We start from the raw sequence: 21,316 nt of genomic DNA, 5'->3' as shown, positions 1-21,316 counted from the left end.
GCCTATCCTCACTATTCTTTCCTCCTCGAATTCAATAAAGTTGGTTGTGCAACTGTTGTGTATCCCCTTTAACATCCATGCCGACTATTTCTAAACGTCTTTTTATTCTTCCCATTAGTCGAGATTCCTTTCCCCGCCCCCCCCCCCCCCCCCCCCATCAACACTGTTAAGCTGTAGGCGGCACGGTGGCGCAGTGGTTAACACTGCTGTCACACGGCGCCGAGGACCCGGGTTCGATCCCGGCCCACTGTCCGTGTGGAGTTCACACATTCACCCATGCTAAATTGCCCTTAATTGGGAAAAAAAAGTTGTTGTTTTAAATTTAGAGTACCCAATTCATTTTTTCCAATTAAGGGGCAATTTAGCGTGGCCAATCCTCCTAGCTTGCACATTGTTTTTGAGGTTGTGGGGGCGAAACCCACGCAAACACGGGGAGAATGTGCAAACTCCACACCGACAGTGACCCAGAGCCAGGATCGAACATGGGACCTCGGTGCCATGAGGCTGCAGTGCTAACCCATTGCACCACCATGCTGCCCTGGAAAAAAAAAAGAATTGGGCACTCTAAATTTATTTAATAAAACAATGTTAAGCTGACTGGTCTATAATTTTCTGGGCATGGTTTGTCCTCATATTAATTATGGGAATTACTTTAATTATCCACCAGTCTTCTGTCACTGCATCTTTTTTAAAAAATAAAATGGCACTACACCTTTCCTAAACAAGTAAATTAAATTAAATAAAATATGTACAGAAGTCCCTCTGCTCCCTTCCTCAATTCCCTTAAAATACTTGCATGCGATCCATCTGCACCAGAGACTTCATTGTCTGAGTTTGATTATTTAATACATTCCCTTTTATTTGAGGCACATTGTTCATCTCATGATTCAAGGGCTGACACAGTATTCCTCCAGGAGACACACCTGAGAGAGAAGGACCAACTGAGGGCAAGAAAAAGCTGGATAGGATAGACCTACCAAGAGTGCTACGGGGCAAGGGCTAAGGGAGTGGCCATACTGTTGAGTAAAAGGACAGCCTTTACAGTGACAAATACAGTGATGGACCCGGGGAGGAAGGTAATGGTCAGCAGTGCCCCTGGTGCTTGTGAATCTATATGCCGCAAGTGGGATGACACTGCCTTCATCAAAAAGACCATAGTAGGACTTCCGGTTGAGGCTATGCAGAGCTAAGTCGCACGTTCAGCAGCTCCCGCTTGGAACGGACTTTTGGGCTCTTTTCAGGGCCCCCAACGGCATTTGTTCGACATTTCCCGGTGTGGGAAGAAGACTGCAACATTCCCCCGACAGTGCATGGCTTGGACCAGGAGCTGGGCGACTAAAAAAGTGGTGGTGAGCCCAAAGCAAGTGTGAGGGAAGAAGAGCAAGATGGCGGTGGGCGGGGACCAGGCAGCGTGGATGCAGTGGGCGCAGGAGCAGCAGGAGGTTATCCAGCGCTGCTTCAGGGAGCTCAAAGCGGGCCTGCTGGAGCCGAGGAAGGCTTCTATTGATAAGCTGCTGGAGACCCAGACGGCCCAGGGAGTGACGGTCCGCGAGGTCCGACAAAAGATCTCAGATAAAGAGGACGAGATCTTGGGCCTAGTGGTAAAGGTGGAGGCGCACGAGGCGCTCCACAAGAAATGGAACGGTTCGAGGAAATGGAGAATCGGTCGAGGCGGAAGAATCTGCGGATCCTGGGCCTCCCGAAGGGGCTGGAGGGGTTGGACGTGGGGGCCTATGTGGTCACCATGTTAAATTCGCTGATGGGAGCGGGGTCCTTCCAGGGGCCCCTGGAGCTGGAAGGGGCCCATAGAGTGCTGGCGAGGAGGCCCAAGGCTAACGAGCCTCCGTGGGCGGTGCTGGTGCGGTTTCATCGGTTCGCTGATCGGGAGTGCGTACTCAGGTGGGCCAAGAAAGAGAGGAGCAGCAGGTGGGAGAACACGGAGGTTCGAATATATCAGGACTGGAGCGCGGAGGTGGCGAAGAAGAGGGCCGGGTACAACCGGGCGAAGGCGGTGCTGCAGAGGAAGGGGGTGAAGTTTGGCATGCTGCAGCCGGCGCGACTGTGGGTCACCTACAAGGAACGGCACCATTATTTTGAGTCCCGGAGGAGGCGTGGGCCTTTGTTCAGGCCAAGAAGCTGGACACAAACTGGGGGTCGGGGGTGGGGATGGTCGATGACTGTTGTTGTTGTGTTACATTTTGATTTTGTTCTTGTTCAGTTTTGGTTCGGTGTGGGTGGTTAGGGCACTGTTTTGGTTGGGTCTGTCGGGTGGGCTCTTGGAGAGGAGCAAGTAAACAGAGTAGGGGGTGGATGGCTGGTAGGGGGGGATGGGGTCCCGCAGGGGGAGGGTGAGGCCCGAATCGGGGGTGAGGGGACTGGGCCTGTAAAAGGAGCTGCGCCAGAGGAGGCGGGGCCAGGCAGGTGGAAAGCGCAGGCTTTTTCCAGCGCTGAAGGCTGGAGGGGGCAGGGAGCCTGCTGGTGGGTAATGGAGGGGGAGGGGAATTCCCACAATGGGAGGAGTCGAAGGAGAGGCGGGAGTGGCCGGGGTCAGCATGAGTCAGCTGACTTGCGGGAGTGCAATTGGGGGAGCAAAGCAGCTAGGAGGGGTCCTAGCTGGGGGCGGGGGGGGGGGGGAGAACCGGGTTGCTGCTGGTATGGTCAAGGGGGAGCTGGAGAGAGTAGAGGGTCTGCCGCCGCGGGGAACGGGCCGGGCGTGGGGTGCAGGTGCGTGGCTTGCCGAGGAGGGGTTATGGCTAGTCAGCGGGGGAGGGTAGCCCCCCGATCCGGCTGATAACCTGGAACGTAAGGGGACTGAACGGGCCGGTTAAGCGGGCCCGGGTGTTCGCGCACCTGAAGGCGGATGTGGTCATGCTCCAGGAGACACACCTGAAGGTGGCAGACCAGGTAAGATTGAGGAAGGGGTGGGTAGGTCATATGTTTCATTCGGGGCTGGATGCCAAAAATCAGGGGGTGGCGATCTTGGTGGGAAAGAGGGTGTCGTTCGAGGTGTCGAGCATTATGACAGACAATGGCGGCAGGTACGTAATGGTAAGTTACAAGGGGAGAGGGTGGTGCTGGTCAACGTGTACGCCCCGAACTGGGACGATGCGGGTTTCATGCGGCGCATGTTGGGTCGGATCCCGGACTTGGAAGTGGGGGCCTGATAATGGGGGGGGGGGGGGGGGGGACTTTAAGACGGTATTGGATCCGGCACTGGACCGCTCCAGGTCTAGAACGGGTAGGAGGCTGGCGGCGGCTAAAGTGCTGAGGGAGTTTATGGACCAGATGGGAGGGGTGGACCTTTGGAGATTTGCAACGCCGGGGGCTAGGGAATTTTTCATTCTTCTCGCATGTTCATAAGGCCTATTCCCGGATCGACTTTTTTGTTATGAGTAGGGCGCTGATAGCGAGAGTAGAGGATACCGAGTACTCGGCGATAGCCATTTCGGATCACATTGGAGAGGGACCAGCGCCCATTGTGGCGCTTGGAGGTGGGGCTGTTGGTGGACGAGGAGGTGAGCGAGTGGGTCCGAGGAAGCATAGAGAGATACCTGGAGGCCAACGATAACGGGGATGGTCTGGGAGGCGCTGAAGGCGGTGGTTTGGAGAGAGCTGATCTCCATTAGGGCCCACAAGGAGAGGAGAGAGCAGAGGTAGAGGCTGATGGGGGAAAATGGTGAGTGCAGACAGGAGGTATGCGGAGGTGCCGGAGGAGGGACGGTTGAGGGAGAGGCGTAGCCTCCAGGGCATGGTTTATGAATTTGGGGAAACGGCAAGCCGGATGCTGGCGCATCAGCTTCGGAAGCGGGGCGCAGTTAGGGAGATCGGGAGAGTTAAGGATAGGGGAGGGTGTGTGGTGCGGACTGGGATTGGTATCAATGAGGTCTTCAGGGACTTTTATGAGGAACTGTATCGGTCCGAGCCCCCACTGGAGGGAGGGAGGGAGGGATGGGCCGCTTTCTGGGCAAATTGAGGTTCCCGAAGGTGGAGAAGGGACTGGTGGCAGGACTAGGGGCCCCGATTGGGCTGGAGGAGCTGGCCAAAGGGATAGGGAACATGCAGGCGGGGAAGGCACCGGGGCCAGACGGTTTCCCGGTCTAATTCTACAAAAAATATGTTGACCTGTTGGGCCCATTGCTGGTTAGGACCTTCAATGAGGCAAGGGAGGGGAGGGCTTTGCCCCCGACGACTTCCCGGGCACTGATCTCCTTGATCCGAAGCGGGACAAGGATCCCCTGCAGTGTGGGTCTTACAGGCTGATTTCGTTGTTAAATGTAGATGCCAAGGTGCTGGCGAAGGTCTTAGCCACGGGAATTGAGGATTGGGTACCGCAGGTTATCCACGAAGACCAGACAGGATTCGTGAAGGGGAGGCAGTTGAACGCGAATGTGCGGAGGCTCCTGAACGTTATGATGCCGGCAAGGGAGGGGGAGGCGGAGATAGTGGTGGCGATGGACGCTGAGAAGGCCTTCGATAGGGTAGAGTGGGCGTACTTGTGGGAGGTGCTGAAGAGGTTCGGGTTTGGGGAGGGGTTCGTCAGGTGGGTTAGGCTGTTGTATGAGGTCCCGATGGCGAGTGTGGCCACGAACAAGAGGAGGTCGGAGTACTTTCGGTTGCATTGAGGGACGAGGCGTCTCCTGTCCCCCCTACTTTTCGCACTGGCAACTGAACCCCTGGCTATGGCACTGAGGGAGTAGAGGAACTGGAGGGGGTTGGTGCAGAGCACAGGGTGTCGCTCTATGCGGACGACTTGCTGCTATATGTGGCGGACCCGGTGGGGGGAATGCCGGAGGTAATGAGGATCCTCAGGGAGTTCGGGAATTTCTCAGGGTATAAGCTCAACATGGTGAAGAGCGAGTTGTTAGTGGTTCACCCAGGGGACCAGGAGAGGGGGATTGGCGAGCTCCCACTAAAAAGGGCGGAGAGGAGCTTCAGGTATTTGGGAGTCCAGGTGGCCAGGAGCTGGGGGGCCCTGCATAGACTTAATTTCACGAGGATGGTGGAGCAAATGGAGGAGGAGTTTAAGAGGTGGGACGCGTTGCCGCTGTCCCTGCAGTCAGTCAAGATGACGGTGCTCCCAAGGTTTTTGTTCCTCTTCCAGTGCCTCCCCATTCCTATCCCGAAGGCCTTCTTTAGGCGGGTCAACAAGAGCATAACGGGGTTTGTGTGGGCGCGAGGGACTCAGAGGGTGAGAAGGGTGTTCCTGGAACGGAGTAGGGATGGGAGGGGGGGGCTGGCGCTGCCCAACCTCTGTGGGTACTACTGGGCCGCTAATGCGGCGATGGTGCGCAAGTGGTTGATGGAGGGGGAGGGGGCTGCATGGACGAGGCTGGAGACGGTGTCTTGTAAGGGTACAAGTCTGGAGGCGCTGGCAACGGCGCCGCTTCCGCTCTCTCCAATGAGGTATACCACGAGCCCGGTGGTGGCGGCTACCCTCAAGATCTGGGGGCAATGGAGGCGGCACGGAGGGGGGGGGGGGGGAAAAGAGAGAGGGAAGTGGGGGCCTCGGTGTGGACCCCGATATGGGGGAACCACCGGTTTGTCCCAGGGAGAATAGATGGAGGGTTTTCGGGGTGGCACAGGGCAGGGATAAGAAGGTTGGGGGACCTGTTTGTGAATGGGAAGTTCGCGAGCTTGGGTGAGCTGGAGGAGAAGTACGAGCTCCCCCCGGGGAACACCTTAGGTCTCTATAGGTCAGGGCGTTTGCCAGGCGGCCAGTGGTGGAATTCCCGCTGCTGCTGCCACGCACGGTACAGGACAGGGTGCTCTTGGGGGTGTGGGTTGGAGAGGGGAAGATCTCGGCAACATACCAGGTGATGCAGGAGGAGGAGGAGGCCTCAGTGGAGGAGCTGAAAGGTAAGTGGGAGGAGGAGTTGGGGGAGATCAAGGAGGGGACGTGGGCAGATGCCCCTGGGAGGGTGAACTCTTCCTCTTTGTGCGCGAGGCTCAGCCTCATCCAGTTTAAGGTGCTGCACAGGGCACACATGACCGGGACAAGGATGAGCCGTTTTTTTGGGGGTGAGGATATGTGTGTTAGGTGCTCAGGGAGCCCAGCAAACCACACCCATATGTTCTGAGCATGCCCAGCGCTGGAGGAATTTTGGAAGGGTGTAGCAAGGACGTTGTCGAGGGTGGTAGGATCCAGGGTCAAACCGGGCTGGCGGCTCGCAATATTTGGGGTTGCAGGGGCTGTTTATAACAGGGCTAAATCGCTGGTTTTGAAAGCAGACCAAGGCAGGCCAGCAGCATTGTTCGATCCCCGTAACAGCCTCCCTGAACAGGCGCCGGAATGTGGCGACTAGGGGCTTTTCACAGTAACTTCATTTGAAGCCTACTTGTGACAATAAGCGATTTTCATTCATTCAGGGGAGCTGGGAGTGCAGGAGGCGAAAGAGGCCGGTATTCTGGCATTTGCATCCCTGGTAGCCCGGCGAAGGATTCTTCTTCAGTGGAAGGATGCGAGGCCCCCAAGCGTGGAATCCTGGTTCAACGATATGGCGGAGTTTATTAAATTGGAGAGGGTGTAATTTGCCTTAATGGGATCGGTGCGAGGGTTTTTCAGGCGGTGGCAGCCGCTTGCGCTTCCTGGCAGAACGGTAGACAATGGTCAGCAGCAGCAGCAACGGGGGGGGGGGGGGAGGAGTTCTATTTTACTTTTGTTTGTCTATACTGGTGGATCTGAGGGGGTGTATATATTTGCTATGTGTTAATTCGGGGTGTTAATTTATTATTTATGTATAGGGGGAAGGGGGGCACGGGGTTTTGTTTTGTATTTAATTCTATTGGGTTCCTTTTACATTTCCCAACCTAGACTCCCACCAACTCATCATAGTTTGGGGGGGGGGGGGGGGGGGGGCGGAGACCCGTAGAGGTTCAGTCACCCGCGGGAGAAGGAATTCTCCTTCTTCTCCCAAGTTCACAAAGTTATACTCGCGCATCACCTTCTTTGTAGTGGGTAAATTGGTGCTTCCAGGGCAGGTAGGGGTGGATACATCGCAATAGTAACCTCTGACTACACACCACACTATGTGGATGTGAAGTTTGAGATGGGCCGCCTCCCCCATGGAGGCTGGATACCGCTCTCTTCACCGACAAAGCGTTCTGTGAAAGAATGTCACAGTATTTTGCCACCAGAATGGGGAAGTCTCTCCACATTCTGGGAGACACTGAAGGCGGTGATAAAGGAGGAAATAATAGTGTACAGGCACACTCCGGGACAGGAAGTAGAGGATGGCTAAGCAACAACTGATCGACTCCATATTGGAGGTGGAGCAGTGGTACGCCATGGTACCGACCATGGAACCTCTGGCGCAGAGAAAAAGTTACAAATGGAATTTAACCTGCCTTCCACAGGGAAAGCAGTGCACCGATTCTGCCAGACCAGACACAGGAACCTTCTACGAACATGGGGACATGGCCAGTCATCTGCTGGCTCACCAGCTGAGAAATGAGGCAGCCACAAGGGACAAAGCACAAGTGAACGACAGGAAAGGTAAAATAACCACAGCATCAGATAAGATCAATAGGCATTTGAAGCCTTTTACTGGGAGATGTACACCTCCGAGCCCCTGTGTCTCATCCTGCGGTGACCGTACCTCTTCCAGTATTCGTCCATACATGTTGGCGCAGCTAACGTCCCCTAGTTCGCGTGCTGTCAGAAGTCTGTCCAGTAACAAATGTCCTAGTAGCTGGGGAAATGTTGTTGTCTCCTTGTGGAGGAAGTTCCTTATTTGCTGAACATACAAGCTGTGGGGTGGAAAGGAGGCAGGGGCTGGAGGCACCACCAGAACTGGGGGAAGCCATGAGAGCATTAACTCCATACAGTCGGGGAAGATTCCCAGTGGACAACTTTTAAAAATTTGCGCCAGCACTGGCCCCGCTCCGGCGGGAGATGTTCAATGACTTGCTTTCGAGAGGGACCCTGCTGCCCACGCTGGCACAGGCCTTGACATCGCTGATCCCGAAACAAGACAAAGACCCGACAGAGTGTGGGTCATACAGATCCATCTCACTCCTCAACATTGACACCAAGGTCCTGGCGAAGCGACTGGAGGGTTGTGTCCCAGATGTGGTCGGAGATAATCAGACAGGCTTTGTCAAGGGCAGACAACCAACGGCAAACATCAGATGCCTGCTGAACGTGACTATGACCTCACCCGGGCAGGAGACACCAGAAATGGTCATCTCCTTAGACACAGAGTCGAATGTAGGTACCTCACGGAGGTACTAGAATGGTTTGGGTTTGGGCCAGGGTTCACCTTGTGGGTGAAGCTACGGTACAGCTCTTCCATGCGAGAGTACGGGCGAACACCACCAGCTCCGAATACATCTGGTTACACAGAGGCACGAGACAGGGAAGCCTGTTGTCCCAGCTACTATTGCTACTGACAATTGAGCCAGTGGCCTTCGCTTTCAGATCAGCAAGCGAAGGGGTGGAGAGGCATTTAGAGAGTAGACAGGGAAAACACTATGCGGATGACCTGCTCCTCAACGTCTCGAATCCCCTAGTCAGCATGGGAGGAAAATGGAACTGGAGTTTGGAATCTTCTCAGGTTACAAACTCAACCTGAGCAAGAGTGAAACCTTCCTCATGAACCCTCGGGGGCAGAGGCAGACCTGGGAAACTTGCCGTTCAAGTGACCCAAACCAAATTCCGTTACTTGGGGATCCATGTGGCCCACAACTAGATACGGATCCACAAATGGAACCTGCGAATCTGATGGAGGAGGTAAATAGGGACCTTCAGAGGTGGCACTCCTGCTCTCCATAGCACGGAGAGTGCAGACAATTAAGATGAACGTACTGCCTAGGTTCCTTTTGCTGTTCAAATCCCTCTTGATCTTCATTCCCAAATCCTTCTTCACCAAAGTAGGCAAATGAATCATGGTGTTGTGTGGTGGTGGTGGTGGGGGGGGGAAAAGAGAGAGAGAGAGAGAAACCCCAAGGATCCACAACAGAATGCGGAATATAAGGGGGGGCTTGACAGTCCCAAAATTCCTATTCTACCACTGGGCATCCACTGCTGAAAGAGTACGGTGATGGGTCAAAAAGCCGGAAGCGGAATGGGTAAAAGCAGAGGAGAGCTCCTGTACGGGTACATCCCTCCGAGCATTGGCAAGCAAGGCAGACAACCAGTGGGGGGGGGGGGGGGGGGGGAGATGAAGGGCAAGGAGGCACATGGGTACGGTTACAACAGCATCAAGGTAAGCCGAGGTGGTGTCAAGCATGCCCTTGGTATGTTTTAATACCAGAAGACAACGTGTATAAAGTTAAAACGGCATGGTTGTGGCAACTGCACAGGTTACCTTGTGCACATTCCTGTTTATATTTCTAATTTTTTTTCTTGTTTCTTCTCTTTTTTCCTCATGTACACCTTAAATATCTCTTTGCTACTGGGTAATGTTCCTTGCAATGTTATTATAAATGCAAGACCAATAAAAATATATATTAAAAAATGCTTGAAATCAGATGACTGAACCTTTGTTGCGCTCTCTCCAGGTCTAGTCTATCCTTCCTTAGTAAAGGAGTCAGTTGTGGTCTCACCAATGCTCTATGCAATTGTAGTAAGACTTCTTTACCCTTATACGCCAATCCTTTTGAAATAAAGGGCAACAAACCATTTACTTTCTTAATTGATTGTTGTACCTGATCACCTTGTGATTTGTTTCGAAGGATCCTCAAATCCTTCTGAATACTAAACATTTCCCACTCTCTCACCATTTAAAAAGTATTCAAATTTTTCATACCAATATGGATAACTTCAAATTTCTCAATATTATATTCCATCTGCCATATTCTTAATTTCAAAAAAAATCTCATCCTTAAAGTTACAAAGCCAATGCGTAAAGTGGACAAGGCAAACCCTAATCCATCTAATTGTTTGCTCCAAAAACCAATTCAAAATCAAACTGAAGCTAATTCATGGTCTCCACAAGAGAGACATACGAGATCCAAGCCGACAAGTAAAGGCTTTGATCTTGGTCTGACACTTGATCTTAACCAAAAGGCCAAGAAACAAAGCAACTGACATATTCTTGCCCAGTTACTTCACCTATCTATATTCCTTTGCAGCCTGTGTCCTCCTCGCAGCTTACTTTCTCAACTAGAATCATGGAATGGTTACCACAAGGAAGGCTATTCAGCAATAATCCTCAATGTGCTAAAAATTAGGCTGACATTCAACTTAAGATTGTCAGCCGGGCTTGCGGTGTGGTGCATTTAAGAATACTAGAAGCTACAGATATTAATATACAGGGCCCTGTTCCTTATAGACAGAAAGAACATGTACACATATTGTGCCTGCTTCAGCTAAACAAAATAAGTGATATCCATTTGCTGGTTCATTCGACGAGGCAATGCCTTGACCGGAGTTATGTTGCCCAGTTTAAACTTCAAACAGTGCCTGGCAATTAACTGTCAGCCACCATCAACTCGTGCGTTTTCCATGGCAACGGCTCAACCAGAGTTCACTTTTCAACCAATCAACACCCTGTTCTCATACAGTATAAAGTCGTTATAATAATCTATATTAGTGTCACAAATAGCTTACATTAACACTGCAATGAAGTTACTGTGAAAAAACCCTAGTCGCCACACTCCGGCACCTGTTCAGGTACACTGAGGAAGAATTCAGATTGCCCTATTCACCTAACAAGCATATCTTCTGGGACTTGTGGGAGGAAACCAGAGCTCCCGGAGTAAACCCACGCAGGCACAGGGAGATTGTGCAGACACCAAACAGACAGTGGCCCAAGTCAGGAATCAAACCCGGGTCCCTGGCACTGTGAAGCAACAGCACTAACCACTGTGCCACCCTGTTCCCCCTGACATTGGTAGTCTTGTGATTGTCCTGATGAATGCAAGATGCAAAATTTCACCAAAATGTATTTTTCAGTATATTTAATAGAATTCCTGAACTACACTGCATTTAAGCTCTGATCAGGTGCCCCTAATAATCTCTTAATATACTGATCTTTGCTGCTGCTGCTACTTTCTCCTATTGTTCTAACCTGGAGACATTCATTTACTACCCTTCCCCTCTCCACCCATGTTTTGCATTTATGTGACCCATCCATTTTCCCCTCTTTAATTTTGGGTTTTGAATATTCAGTTTTTTCTTTTAGTTATGACATTCACTCACCTGTATTCAGATGTTGTTGGTGTTGGGCCACGATCTCGCTCACGATTTCTTTCTCGATCAGGTTCTCGTTCTCTCTCTCGTCGAGGTCCTTGGTACTCCCAGTGACTGTTGGTACTTTTTTCAACAGTGTTTATCCAAGGTGCGTGTGTTGTGGAGATAGCAGGATAACCAATTAGTCCAGAGTCTGTGGGGGTGGCAGAAAAATTAAGGGAGATTATAAATAAGCCCCCATGATTAGAGAACAAGTCATTTATAAGAATCATCTTTACAATGTACGAGTTCATGATGGATAAATTGGTGAGATAGCAGGGGAGCGAACCTGAAAAGAAAGAGTTGAACCAATGGTCAGTTTACACACCTACTCAGCATGGAACTGGAATCATTTCCTTTGAATATATTGGAAATTAATGGATAACTGAAGGTCACATAACATAACTAGCCTGATTAGCATCAGAAAAGCAGTGGCAAAGTAAATGGATATTCAAATATGAATGCAGATAATCAATGCAGAGGATAGAAGGGGCTGGTTTAGCACAGTGGGCTGAACCGTTGGCTTGTAATGCAGAACAAGGCAGCAGCGTGGGTTCAATTCCCGTACTGGCCTCCCCGAACAGGCGCCGGAATGTGGCGACTAGGGGCGTTTCACAGTAACTTCACTGAAGCCTACTTGTGACAATAAGCGATTATTATTATTAGTAGTGCCTTTTCCCCTCTTTCAAATGACCAATGTCAGAGTTAAACTCATGGCATTGAACAAATTTGATCCATGATGCCCAAAGTATGACGGAATTTGATGTTTACTATTATCTAAACCTGCACATAATTTAGATTTTTCCATCACATGTTGCTCTGTTGTTTACAGACTTCAGTTAATGATTCAATTTCCATTTCCTCCGATATTTAGTTTGTTTGAAAACTAATTTGCGCAAATTGCATTTAAAGGAGTATCAAATTTTAATGAATCAAGTAAACACTATGCAGATCGAAAAGATTAAAAACTAGAAGTTTCCAGGTTCAATGACCAGTCCATGGTGAGTTAGCTGATGTCACCAGCAGAGCAACTAAGGCTCATTGCTGGGTCTCACCACCACCTCTCGAACAAGGAGACAGAGTTGGCGGGTGGGTTGTCAATCAACTGGAGTTCGCATGCCTCATATCTACTCAATGCTCCTTACTGGAAGAGCATGTGCATGTATTTCGAGTGAAAACACGATCAGGCTCAGGTGTGATATGCTCACAGTTGTACAGCCTGCTGACACTCACCATCCAGGCACATGTGTGTAAGTGCCACTTGCGCGAGGTACTAAAGGGCGTCCAGCACCCTTGGAACCATGCTTCAGCATGAATCAGCACGTTCAGGAACACAGAGGGGGAAAAAAACTGGCAAAACAAAACCAAAAAGGGGAACAAAAGAAAATTAATTTTAAAAAGTAGATACAATGGGGAAATGTTGCTAGAGATTCTAATAAATTGTACTGCTAATGAACGTTATACTTAGATTAAAATATACATTTTCAGCAAAACATATTAATAATTACCTGCAGTAGTATAGGGGAACAGAGGTGGTGGTCTGTTATCATAGCCCGGTGGTGGACCACTGGAAGAGTCAGAAAGTATTTGTTAGGCACAAGAAAACAGATTCTCCAAATTATCATTTTCCCTCATTTTGTGCGAAGCAAACTATAATCAAAAATACAAGAGAACATTTCAATTTACCCCAAGAGAAATGAACCCTACAGATTGGATTGATCTTTTAAAAAAAAACATGTCACTATTTTTAGTGATGCGTACAAACAACACCCACCCTCAACCCCGCTCCGATCTCTCCACACATACTTTTCATTATTCCAGCAGTGCGTAACATTTCCATATTCTTCCTAACATGTCCCCAGAACCACTGCAAAGTGGTTGACTCTTAAATGTCCTCTGAAATGGCCTAACAAGCCACTCAGTTCAAAGGCAGTTAGGAATGGGCAATAAATGTTGATCTAGCCAGTGATGCCCGCATCTCCTGAGTAAATTTTTTTTCAAATGCACCACCTCACATTTGCCGATATTGAATTTGCCATTTGCACACCCATTTTTCAAGTTTATTGATGTCTTTTTAAAAATAAATTTTGAGTACCCAATTGTGTGGCCAATCCACCTACCCTGCACATCTTTGGGTTGTGAGGGTGAAACCCACACAAACACGGGGAGAATGTGCAACAGAAGGACAGTGACCCAGGGCCGGGATCAAACCAGGGACCGTGGCAAAGTAGCAGTGCTAACCACTGCACCATCGTGCTGCCCCAAGTTTATTGATGTCATTTATTGTGCAAATCCCTCATTTTTAATTAAACCTCGCAGTTTGGTGATGTCTGCAAATTTTTAAATTGTACCTCTAATTACGGATTACGGAGTCCAAATGGCTACTGTAAATTGTGAAGTTGTCCAGCACCAGTCTTGTGGAAGACCATTGCCCAAACCAGCTTACTATCCATTCTGCTGCCTGCCCCCCAACTCCACATGCTCTGACCTTAAAATATGTGACTACAATGCAGTATCTTATTCAAAGGCTTTTCAAAAATCCAAATTTCCTACATTACATCGGTGACCACACTTCAAAAAGCTTTATTTCATTGGTTGTGAAGTCCTTTTGGATATCCCATAGTCATGAAAGGTACTATATAAATGCAATTTCCTTTCTTTGTAACAATAGTTTTCTCTCCACTCTAAGACCGTTGTCAGGAAGTCATGCTGGCGACACATTTTCTTACCCTTCCATGGTTGGCAACAGTAATGTTGGAGGGGGCACAACTGGCGGTGGAAATAATGCTGCAAAAGTAAGCAGAGCTCATGTCATTTTACACATCTGAATAAATTCAGAAATATTATTTCTTCAGGAAACGATGCTGTAGAGCAAATCATTAAAATAACAAATTATCTTGGGCTGTAGTGCTCACTGGTTTGCTCATTGCATTTTTACCTCTCAGATGAGCAACATTCAATATATTATGATTGATCCTAATGCATCACATGCAGAAACAATTGGATGGATGCATCCTCAACCTTGTCCCAATGCTTATCCTGAAACTGGCAGAGCAAGACAGACTGAAATATTAAAAATATCATCGCTGATGGGTTTTCTTTAACAGACCTTAGCTAGGGCATTAACTGGAGTGTCAAAGTGGCATCAGCACATCATATTTAGGAAGGGAAATTTGAACACAGTTCCTGAACTTGCCAGAAGTTCATTGTTATTTCAGGACTGAGATCAGATCTTAATTGTTTTTACATGAGATTCAAACATCATGGAAATGGCTCACATGTCACATTTGTATTATAATAGATGATGATTTCTCCAAAGGAGAGTGCCACCGGTGGCAAACACATCCATACTTTCCTACACCAGACAGGAAGTAGAACTTTGCGCATGTGGGCTTAAATGTGCACAGTTTTGATTAGCTGGTGACATTTTGACAGTTAGCAAGGCACTCATTTCTGTCAAAATTTCACAGATAGCCCAAGTAGTGCTTGCATTTTTGAGAGAGAGCTAGTGCTAATTGTGAGATCACTCTCTTGGTCACAGGGACATAGGACTGAGGAGCAAGAGTAGGTCTTTGGTCCTTCAAGCCTGTTCTGCTATTCAATAGGATCATGGCTGGTCTGGTTGTGTCACAACTCCACTTTGCCACTTTCCCATAACCCTTTATTCCTTTGTCCATCAAAAAGCTGTCCAACTCCGCCTTAAATAAATTCAATGACCCAGGTCTCCACTGTTTTCTGGGCAAGAGAATTCCATTTACTGACAGCCCTTTGAGAAAAATAATTTTCCCATCCCCATCTTAAAAGGTGGATTCAAGTCTCAAGTGGAAACATCATAATAGCACCTACCCAATCAAATCCTCAGGATCTTATACGTTTCATTAAAATCATCTCTCATTCTTCTAAACTCCAATGGATATCGGCCTAATCTGTCCAATCATTCGTCATAAAATAATCCCCTCATCTCAGAAATGAGAGAACCTTCTCTGAACTACTTCTAACACAATTATATAGATTCTCGAATAAGGAGATCAAAACTGTACACTCTATTCCAGATGTGGTCGCACCAAGGCCCTATACAGCTGCAGTAAAATGTCCCTACTTTTACATTCCATTCCCTTTGCAATAAATGCAAACATCCCACTTACATTCTTAAAAATTTGCTTTACTTGTTTAAACACTTGCTCACTGGTTGCTTACTAGCTTTTTGTACCAGTCTAACTGCCAAAGTGGACAAGTTCATATTTTTGCCCACTCAGTTACCATGTCTATTTCCTTTGCACACTCTCTACCTGCTGTTGACAATTTATTTTGCATACATTTTGGTGTCATGGAGCTACCATACACTTCATCCAAATCATTGATGTAGATTATAAAGAAGTGAAGCCCTAGTACTGATCCTTGTGGCTTTTCACTTGTCACAGCTTGCCTACATGAAAAGACCCATTTATCCCTATTGTCTGCTTCCTGTTAGCCAACCGATCCATTATCCATGCCATATGTTACTCCCTATAACAGGTAATCTGATTTTGTGTAGTGATCTTTGATGTGGCACCTTATCAAAATTTCTTCTGGAAATCCAAATATACCACATCTACATGTTCCCCTTTATCCACGTGTTTGTTACTTCTTCACAACAAAACCTCAAATAAATTAGTTAAATGCCATTTCCCTTTACAAACCCATGTTGACTCTACCTGATCAAATTATGATTTTCTAAGTATCCTGCTGTGACCTCCCAAAGTACTTGGACTCAAACAATTTCCCAGTGACAGATGTTAGGCTAACTTACCTATAATTTCCTGCTTTCTGCCTCCCTCCTTTCTTAAATAAAGGTATTACATTTGCTATTTTCTGATCCACTGGGATCCTTCCAGAATCCAAGGAATTTTGGAGGATTATAAAAAATGCATCTACTACCCCTGCAGCCATTTCACTTAAGACCTTTGGATGCAGGCCATCTGGTCCCAGGGATTTGTCAGCCTTTAGGTCTACTAGTTTTCCCAGCACGTTTTTTCCTAGTGATGGCGTTTAAAGTTCTTCCCTCCTGTTCACCTCTCGATTTTCAAGATCTTTCAGAAATGTTCTACAGTGAAGATGGACACAAAAACGCCTGTTCCTCTGAAATTTCTTTTGTTTTCCATATCAATTTCCCAGATTCACCCGCTAGAGGACCAGCCAGGCTTTAATTACTATTTTCCTACTCAAATACTTGTAGAAACTCTTACTATCTGCTTTTACATTATTAGCTAGCTTTCTCTCACATTCTTCTTTGGCCTTCTAAGTCAATCATTGCTGATTCTTATAATTTGACCAATCGCCTGGCCTACCACTAACCTTTGCAGAATTGTACAGTGTTTCTTTCCATTTGATACTATCCTTATTCGGCCATGGGTGATGTGTCTTTATCAAAAAGTCCTTTTTTTCTCACTGGGATAAATGTCCTTAGACTGCCACTGCATGGTTATTGTTCTACCTTTTAACATAGTTTCCCAATTCTCTTTCGCTAGACCTGCTTTCATACCCTTATAACCTTTATTGAGGTTTAAAACACTAGTATTATACTCACACTTTTCACCTTCAAACTGAACATGAAATTCTACCATGTTATGATCACTATCGCCTGGAGTTTATGGAGGTCCAGAATAGCCTACTCCTTGGTTGACTCTTGAATGTACTGCTCTGGGAAATTGTCCCGAATACACTATGAGCCCATGTGGCTACCTGTGCCAATCTAATTTGTCCAATCTACTTGTAGATTAAAATCACCCATGATTATTGCGATACCTTTCTTACATGGCCCATTTATTTCTTCCTATATACCCTTTCCTACTGAGTAAATACTGTTAGGGGGCCTATAGAATAGTCCCACAAGTAACTTCTTAGCTTTACTATTTATCTCTACCAAACGGATTCTAAATCTTGCTCTTTTGACCTAAGGTAATCTCTCACTACTGTACAAATGTCAGCCTTAATTAACAGAACTACCCCACCACCTTTTCCTAACTTCCTATCTTTTTGAAATATCAAATACCCGTCAATATTTAGGTCCCAGCCTTTTTTTTAAAAATATATATTTTATTCAAGTTTTTTGGCCAAACATAACAATACGTAGTGTTTCTTTTACACAACAATAAAGCAATATAAATAACCGTGGCCAGTTTTAAACAAATAAATAAGTGATATATAAACAAAAACAAAACAAAACTAAATGGCAACTGCCTTGTCCAAAATAAATACTCTCCAAAAATACAATCCAATATACAATTACATATACCAAATACCTATACATATACAATAACATCCCTGAGAGTCCGTCCGATTCCTCCCCCCCGCCTTTCCCCCTCCCCCCTGGGTTGCTGCTGTTGTCTACTTCTTTTCCATTCCCTCTATCTTTCTGTGAGGTAGTCGACGAACGGTTGCCACCGCCTGGTGAACCCCTGAGCCGAACCCCTTAACACAAACTTAATCCTTTCTAACTTTATAAACCCTGCCATATCGTTTATCCAGGTCGCCACACCCGGGGGTTTGGCTTCCTTCCACATTAACAATATCCTGCACCGGGCTACAAGGGACGCAAAGGCAACACGTCAGCCTCTCTCGCCTCCTGCACTCCCGGCTCTTCTGCAACCCCAAATATAGCCAACCCCCAGCTTGGTTCGACCCGGACCCCCACCACCTTCGAAAGCACCCTTGCCACCCCCACAGTGCCGGGCATAACCAAAACATGTGGGTGTGATTCGCTGGGCCTCTCGAGCATCTCGCACACCTATCCTCTACCCCAAAAAATTTACTAAGCCGTGCTCCAGTCATATGCGCCCTGTGTAGCACCTTAAATTGTATCAGGCTTAGCCTGGCACACGAGGACGATGAGTTTACCCTACGTAGGGCATCAGCCCACAGCCCCTCCTCTATCTCCTCCCCCAGTTCTTCCCATTTCCCTTTCAGCTCATCTACCATGATCTCCCCCTCGTCCCTCATCTCCCTGTATATGTCCGCCACCTTACCGTCCCCCACCCAGGTCTCTGAGATCACTCTATCCTGCACTTCCTGCGTCGGGAGCCGCGGGAATTCCCTCACCTGTTGCCTCGCAAAAGCTCTCAATTGCATATACCGAAATGCATTCCCTTGGGGCAACCCATATTTCTCCGTCAGCGCTCCCAGACTCGCAAACGTCCCATCTACAAATAGATCTCTTAGTTGTACTACCCCAGCTCTTTGTCATGCTCCAAATCCCCCACCCATTCTCCCCGGAACGAACCTATGATTGTTTCTTATCGGGGACCGCACCGAAGCTCCCGTCCCTCCCCTATGCCGTCTCCACTGCCCCCAAATTTTCAATGTAGCCACCACCACCGGGCTTGTGGTGTATTTCTTTGGTGAGAATGGCAACGGCGCCGTCACCATTGCTTGCAGGCTAATCCCCCTGCAGGACACCCTCTCCAATCTCTTCCACGCTGCTCCCTCCCCTTCTCCCATCCACTTACACACCATTGAAACATTGGAAACCCAGTAGTACTCACTTAGGCTCGGTAGTGCCAGCCCCCCCCTGTCCCTACTACGCTGCAAGAATCCCCGCCTCACTCTCAGGGTCTTCCCAGCCCACACAAAACTCATAATGCTCTTCTCAATTCTTTTGAAAAAAGCCTTCGTGATCACCATCGGGAGGCACTGGAATACAAAAAGGAATCTCGGGAGGACCACCATTTTAACCGCCTGCACCCTACCTGCCAATGACAGGGACACCATGTCCCATCTCTTGAAATCCTCCTCCATCTGTTCCACCAACCGTGTTAAATTGAGCCTATGTAATGTACCCCAATTCTTGGCTATCTGTATCCCCAGGTACCGGAAGTCCCTTGTTACCTTCCTCAATGGTAAATCCTCTATCTCTCTGCTCTGCTCCCCCGGATGCACCACAAATAACTCACTTTTCCCCATGTTCAGTTTATACCCTGAAAAATCCCCAAACTCCCCAAGTATCCGCATTATCTCTGGCATCCCCTCCGCCGGGTCTGCCACATATAGCAACAAATCATCCACATACAGAGATACCCGGTGTTCTTCTCCCCCCCTAAGTACTCCCCTCCACTTCCTGGAACCCCTCAGTGCTATGGCCAGGGGTTCAATCGCCAATGCAAACAATAACGGGGACAGAGGACATCCCTGCCTCGTCCCTCTATGGAGCTGAAAATAGTCAGACCTCCGTCCATTCGTGACCACGCTCGCCATCGGGGCCCTATACAGCAACTGTACTCACCTGATATACCCGTCCCCAAAGCCAAATCTCCTCAACACCTCCCACAAATAATCCCACTCCACTCTATCAAATGCTTTCTCGGCATCCATCGTCACCACTATCTCCGCTTCCCCCTCTGGTGGGGGCATCATCATTACCCCCAACAGCCTCCGTATATTTGTATTTAGCCGTCTCCCCTTCACAAACCCAGTTTGGTCCTCATGGACCACCCCTGGAACACAATCCTCTATCCTCATTGCCATTACCTTGGCCAGAATCTTAGCATCCACATTCAGGAGGGAAATGGGCCTGTATGACCCGCATTGCAGCGGGTCTTTTTCCTTCTTTAGGAGGAGCGATATCGTTGCCTCTGACATAGTCGGGGGCAGCTGCCCCCTTTCCCTCGCCTCATTAAAGGTTCTCATCAGTAGCGGGGCCAGCAAGTCCAAATATTTCTTATAGAATTCAACTGGGAATCCGTCTGGTCCCGGGGCCTTCCCCGCCTGCATGCTCCCAATCCTTTTCACTACTTCCTCCGTCTCAATCTGTGCTCCCAGCCCCACTCTCTCCTGATCCTCCACCTTAGGAAATTCCAGTTGATCCAGAAAGCACATCATTCTCTCCTTCCAGTCCGGGGGCTACGCTTCATATAATCTTTCATAAAATGCCTTGAATACTCCATTCACTCTCTCCGCTCCATCTCTCTCTCCTCATCTCTCACCCCGCCTATCTCCCTCGCTGCTCCCCTTTTCCTCAGTTGGTGGGCCAACAACCTACTCGCCTTCTCATTTAGGTCCCAGCCTTGGTCCCAACGTCTCTGTAATGGCCATCAGGCCACATATATTTATTTCTATCCGTGCCAATAATTAGTCTATTTTGTTATGAATTCTGCACACAGATAGAGCCTTTAACTTTGTCTTGCTACTAATATTTATGAAATCATGAACATTATGACTGCTCACTAGATTTCTGAGCAAAAGGACTGCATGCTAAATGTGCAGCATAACTGGCATAAAACTGTTCCATTAAAACTCTCTGATTCCAACTGTAGATTCTTCAAAGTGACCAAGTGCATTTCTAATATTCATGTAAATGTAAATTGAAAGTTTAATTACCTGGAAGAGGCCCAGGTGGCGGCATTCCTGTGAACACAACAAGTTTCACTAGCTTAAAACAAACCAAATTTATAAAAGTGAGCTGATAACGTAAAGTTTAATTGATAAAAAAGATCTCCAAATACCTGGAAAAGTGGTTCCTTCTGAACCATCCCAAGGCAGAAAAAAAATTAAACCAATGATAGGGTTGCTAAGTTACAGCAAACAGGTATCAACAATGTGGTTACACTGATAAAACATTGGATTATTGTCCGTTAGTCTATTGAACTACGGATCATTTTATTGAGTAGGGTGGTGTAAATGAAAATAATGTTGTGCAGACCACTTATCCCAATCCAAGATCAACCTAACCTACACCCCTTCAATTTACTGCTGTCCATGTGCCTGTCTAAGAGTCGCTTAAATGTCCCTAATGACTCTGACTCCACCACCTCTGCTGGCAGTGCATTCCATGCACCCACCACTCTCTGTGTAAAGAACATTGTCACTGGGTCAAAAATCCAGGAACTCCCTCCGTCACAACCGGTGGGTGTACCTACACCACATAGAACATAGAAAATACAGCACAGAACAGGCCCTTCGGCCCACGATGTTGTGCCGAACCTTTGTCCAAGATTAATCATAGATTATCATTGAATTTACAGTGCAGAAGGAGGCCATTCGGCCCTTTGAGTCTGCACCGGCTCTTGGAAAGAGCACCCTACCCAAGGTCAACACCTCCACCCAACACCAAGGGCAATTTGGACATTAAGGGCAATTTATCATTGGCCAATTCACCTAACCCGCACGTCTTTG

At 48.0% G+C, this 21,316-nt stretch overlaps 1 protein-coding gene across 8 annotated transcripts in view; it reads right to left on the bottom strand.

Annotated features, from left to right (window-relative positions):
* The window catches only part of LOC140421173 (pre-mRNA 3'-end-processing factor FIP1-like), a 70,561-nt gene that overhangs the window by 3,547 nt on the left and 45,698 nt on the right, over positions 1–21,316 (bottom strand). For all 8 annotated transcript variants that reach the window (XM_072505653.1, XM_072505656.1, XM_072505655.1 and 5 more), the window contains 4 exons: positions 20,522–20,548; positions 13,900–13,957; positions 12,679–12,737; positions 11,141–11,324 (listed from right to left, as the gene is read on the bottom strand). In XM_072505653.1, the coding sequence (XP_072361754.1) occupies positions 11,141–11,324; positions 12,679–12,737; positions 13,900–13,957; positions 20,522–20,548 (328 nt within the window). The remainder of the gene's footprint in view (positions 1–11,140; positions 11,325–12,678; positions 12,738–13,899; positions 13,958–20,521; positions 20,549–21,316) is intronic.

The sequence above is a fragment of the Scyliorhinus torazame genome, chromosome 5 (assembly GCF_047496885.1).
Source record: "Scyliorhinus torazame isolate Kashiwa2021f chromosome 5, sScyTor2.1, whole genome shotgun sequence".
Lineage (NCBI taxonomy): Eukaryota > Metazoa > Chordata > Chondrichthyes > Carcharhiniformes > Scyliorhinidae > Scyliorhinus > Scyliorhinus torazame.
Note: the sequence above shows the minus strand (reverse complement) of the source record. Positions and strands in the feature narration are given on the sequence as shown.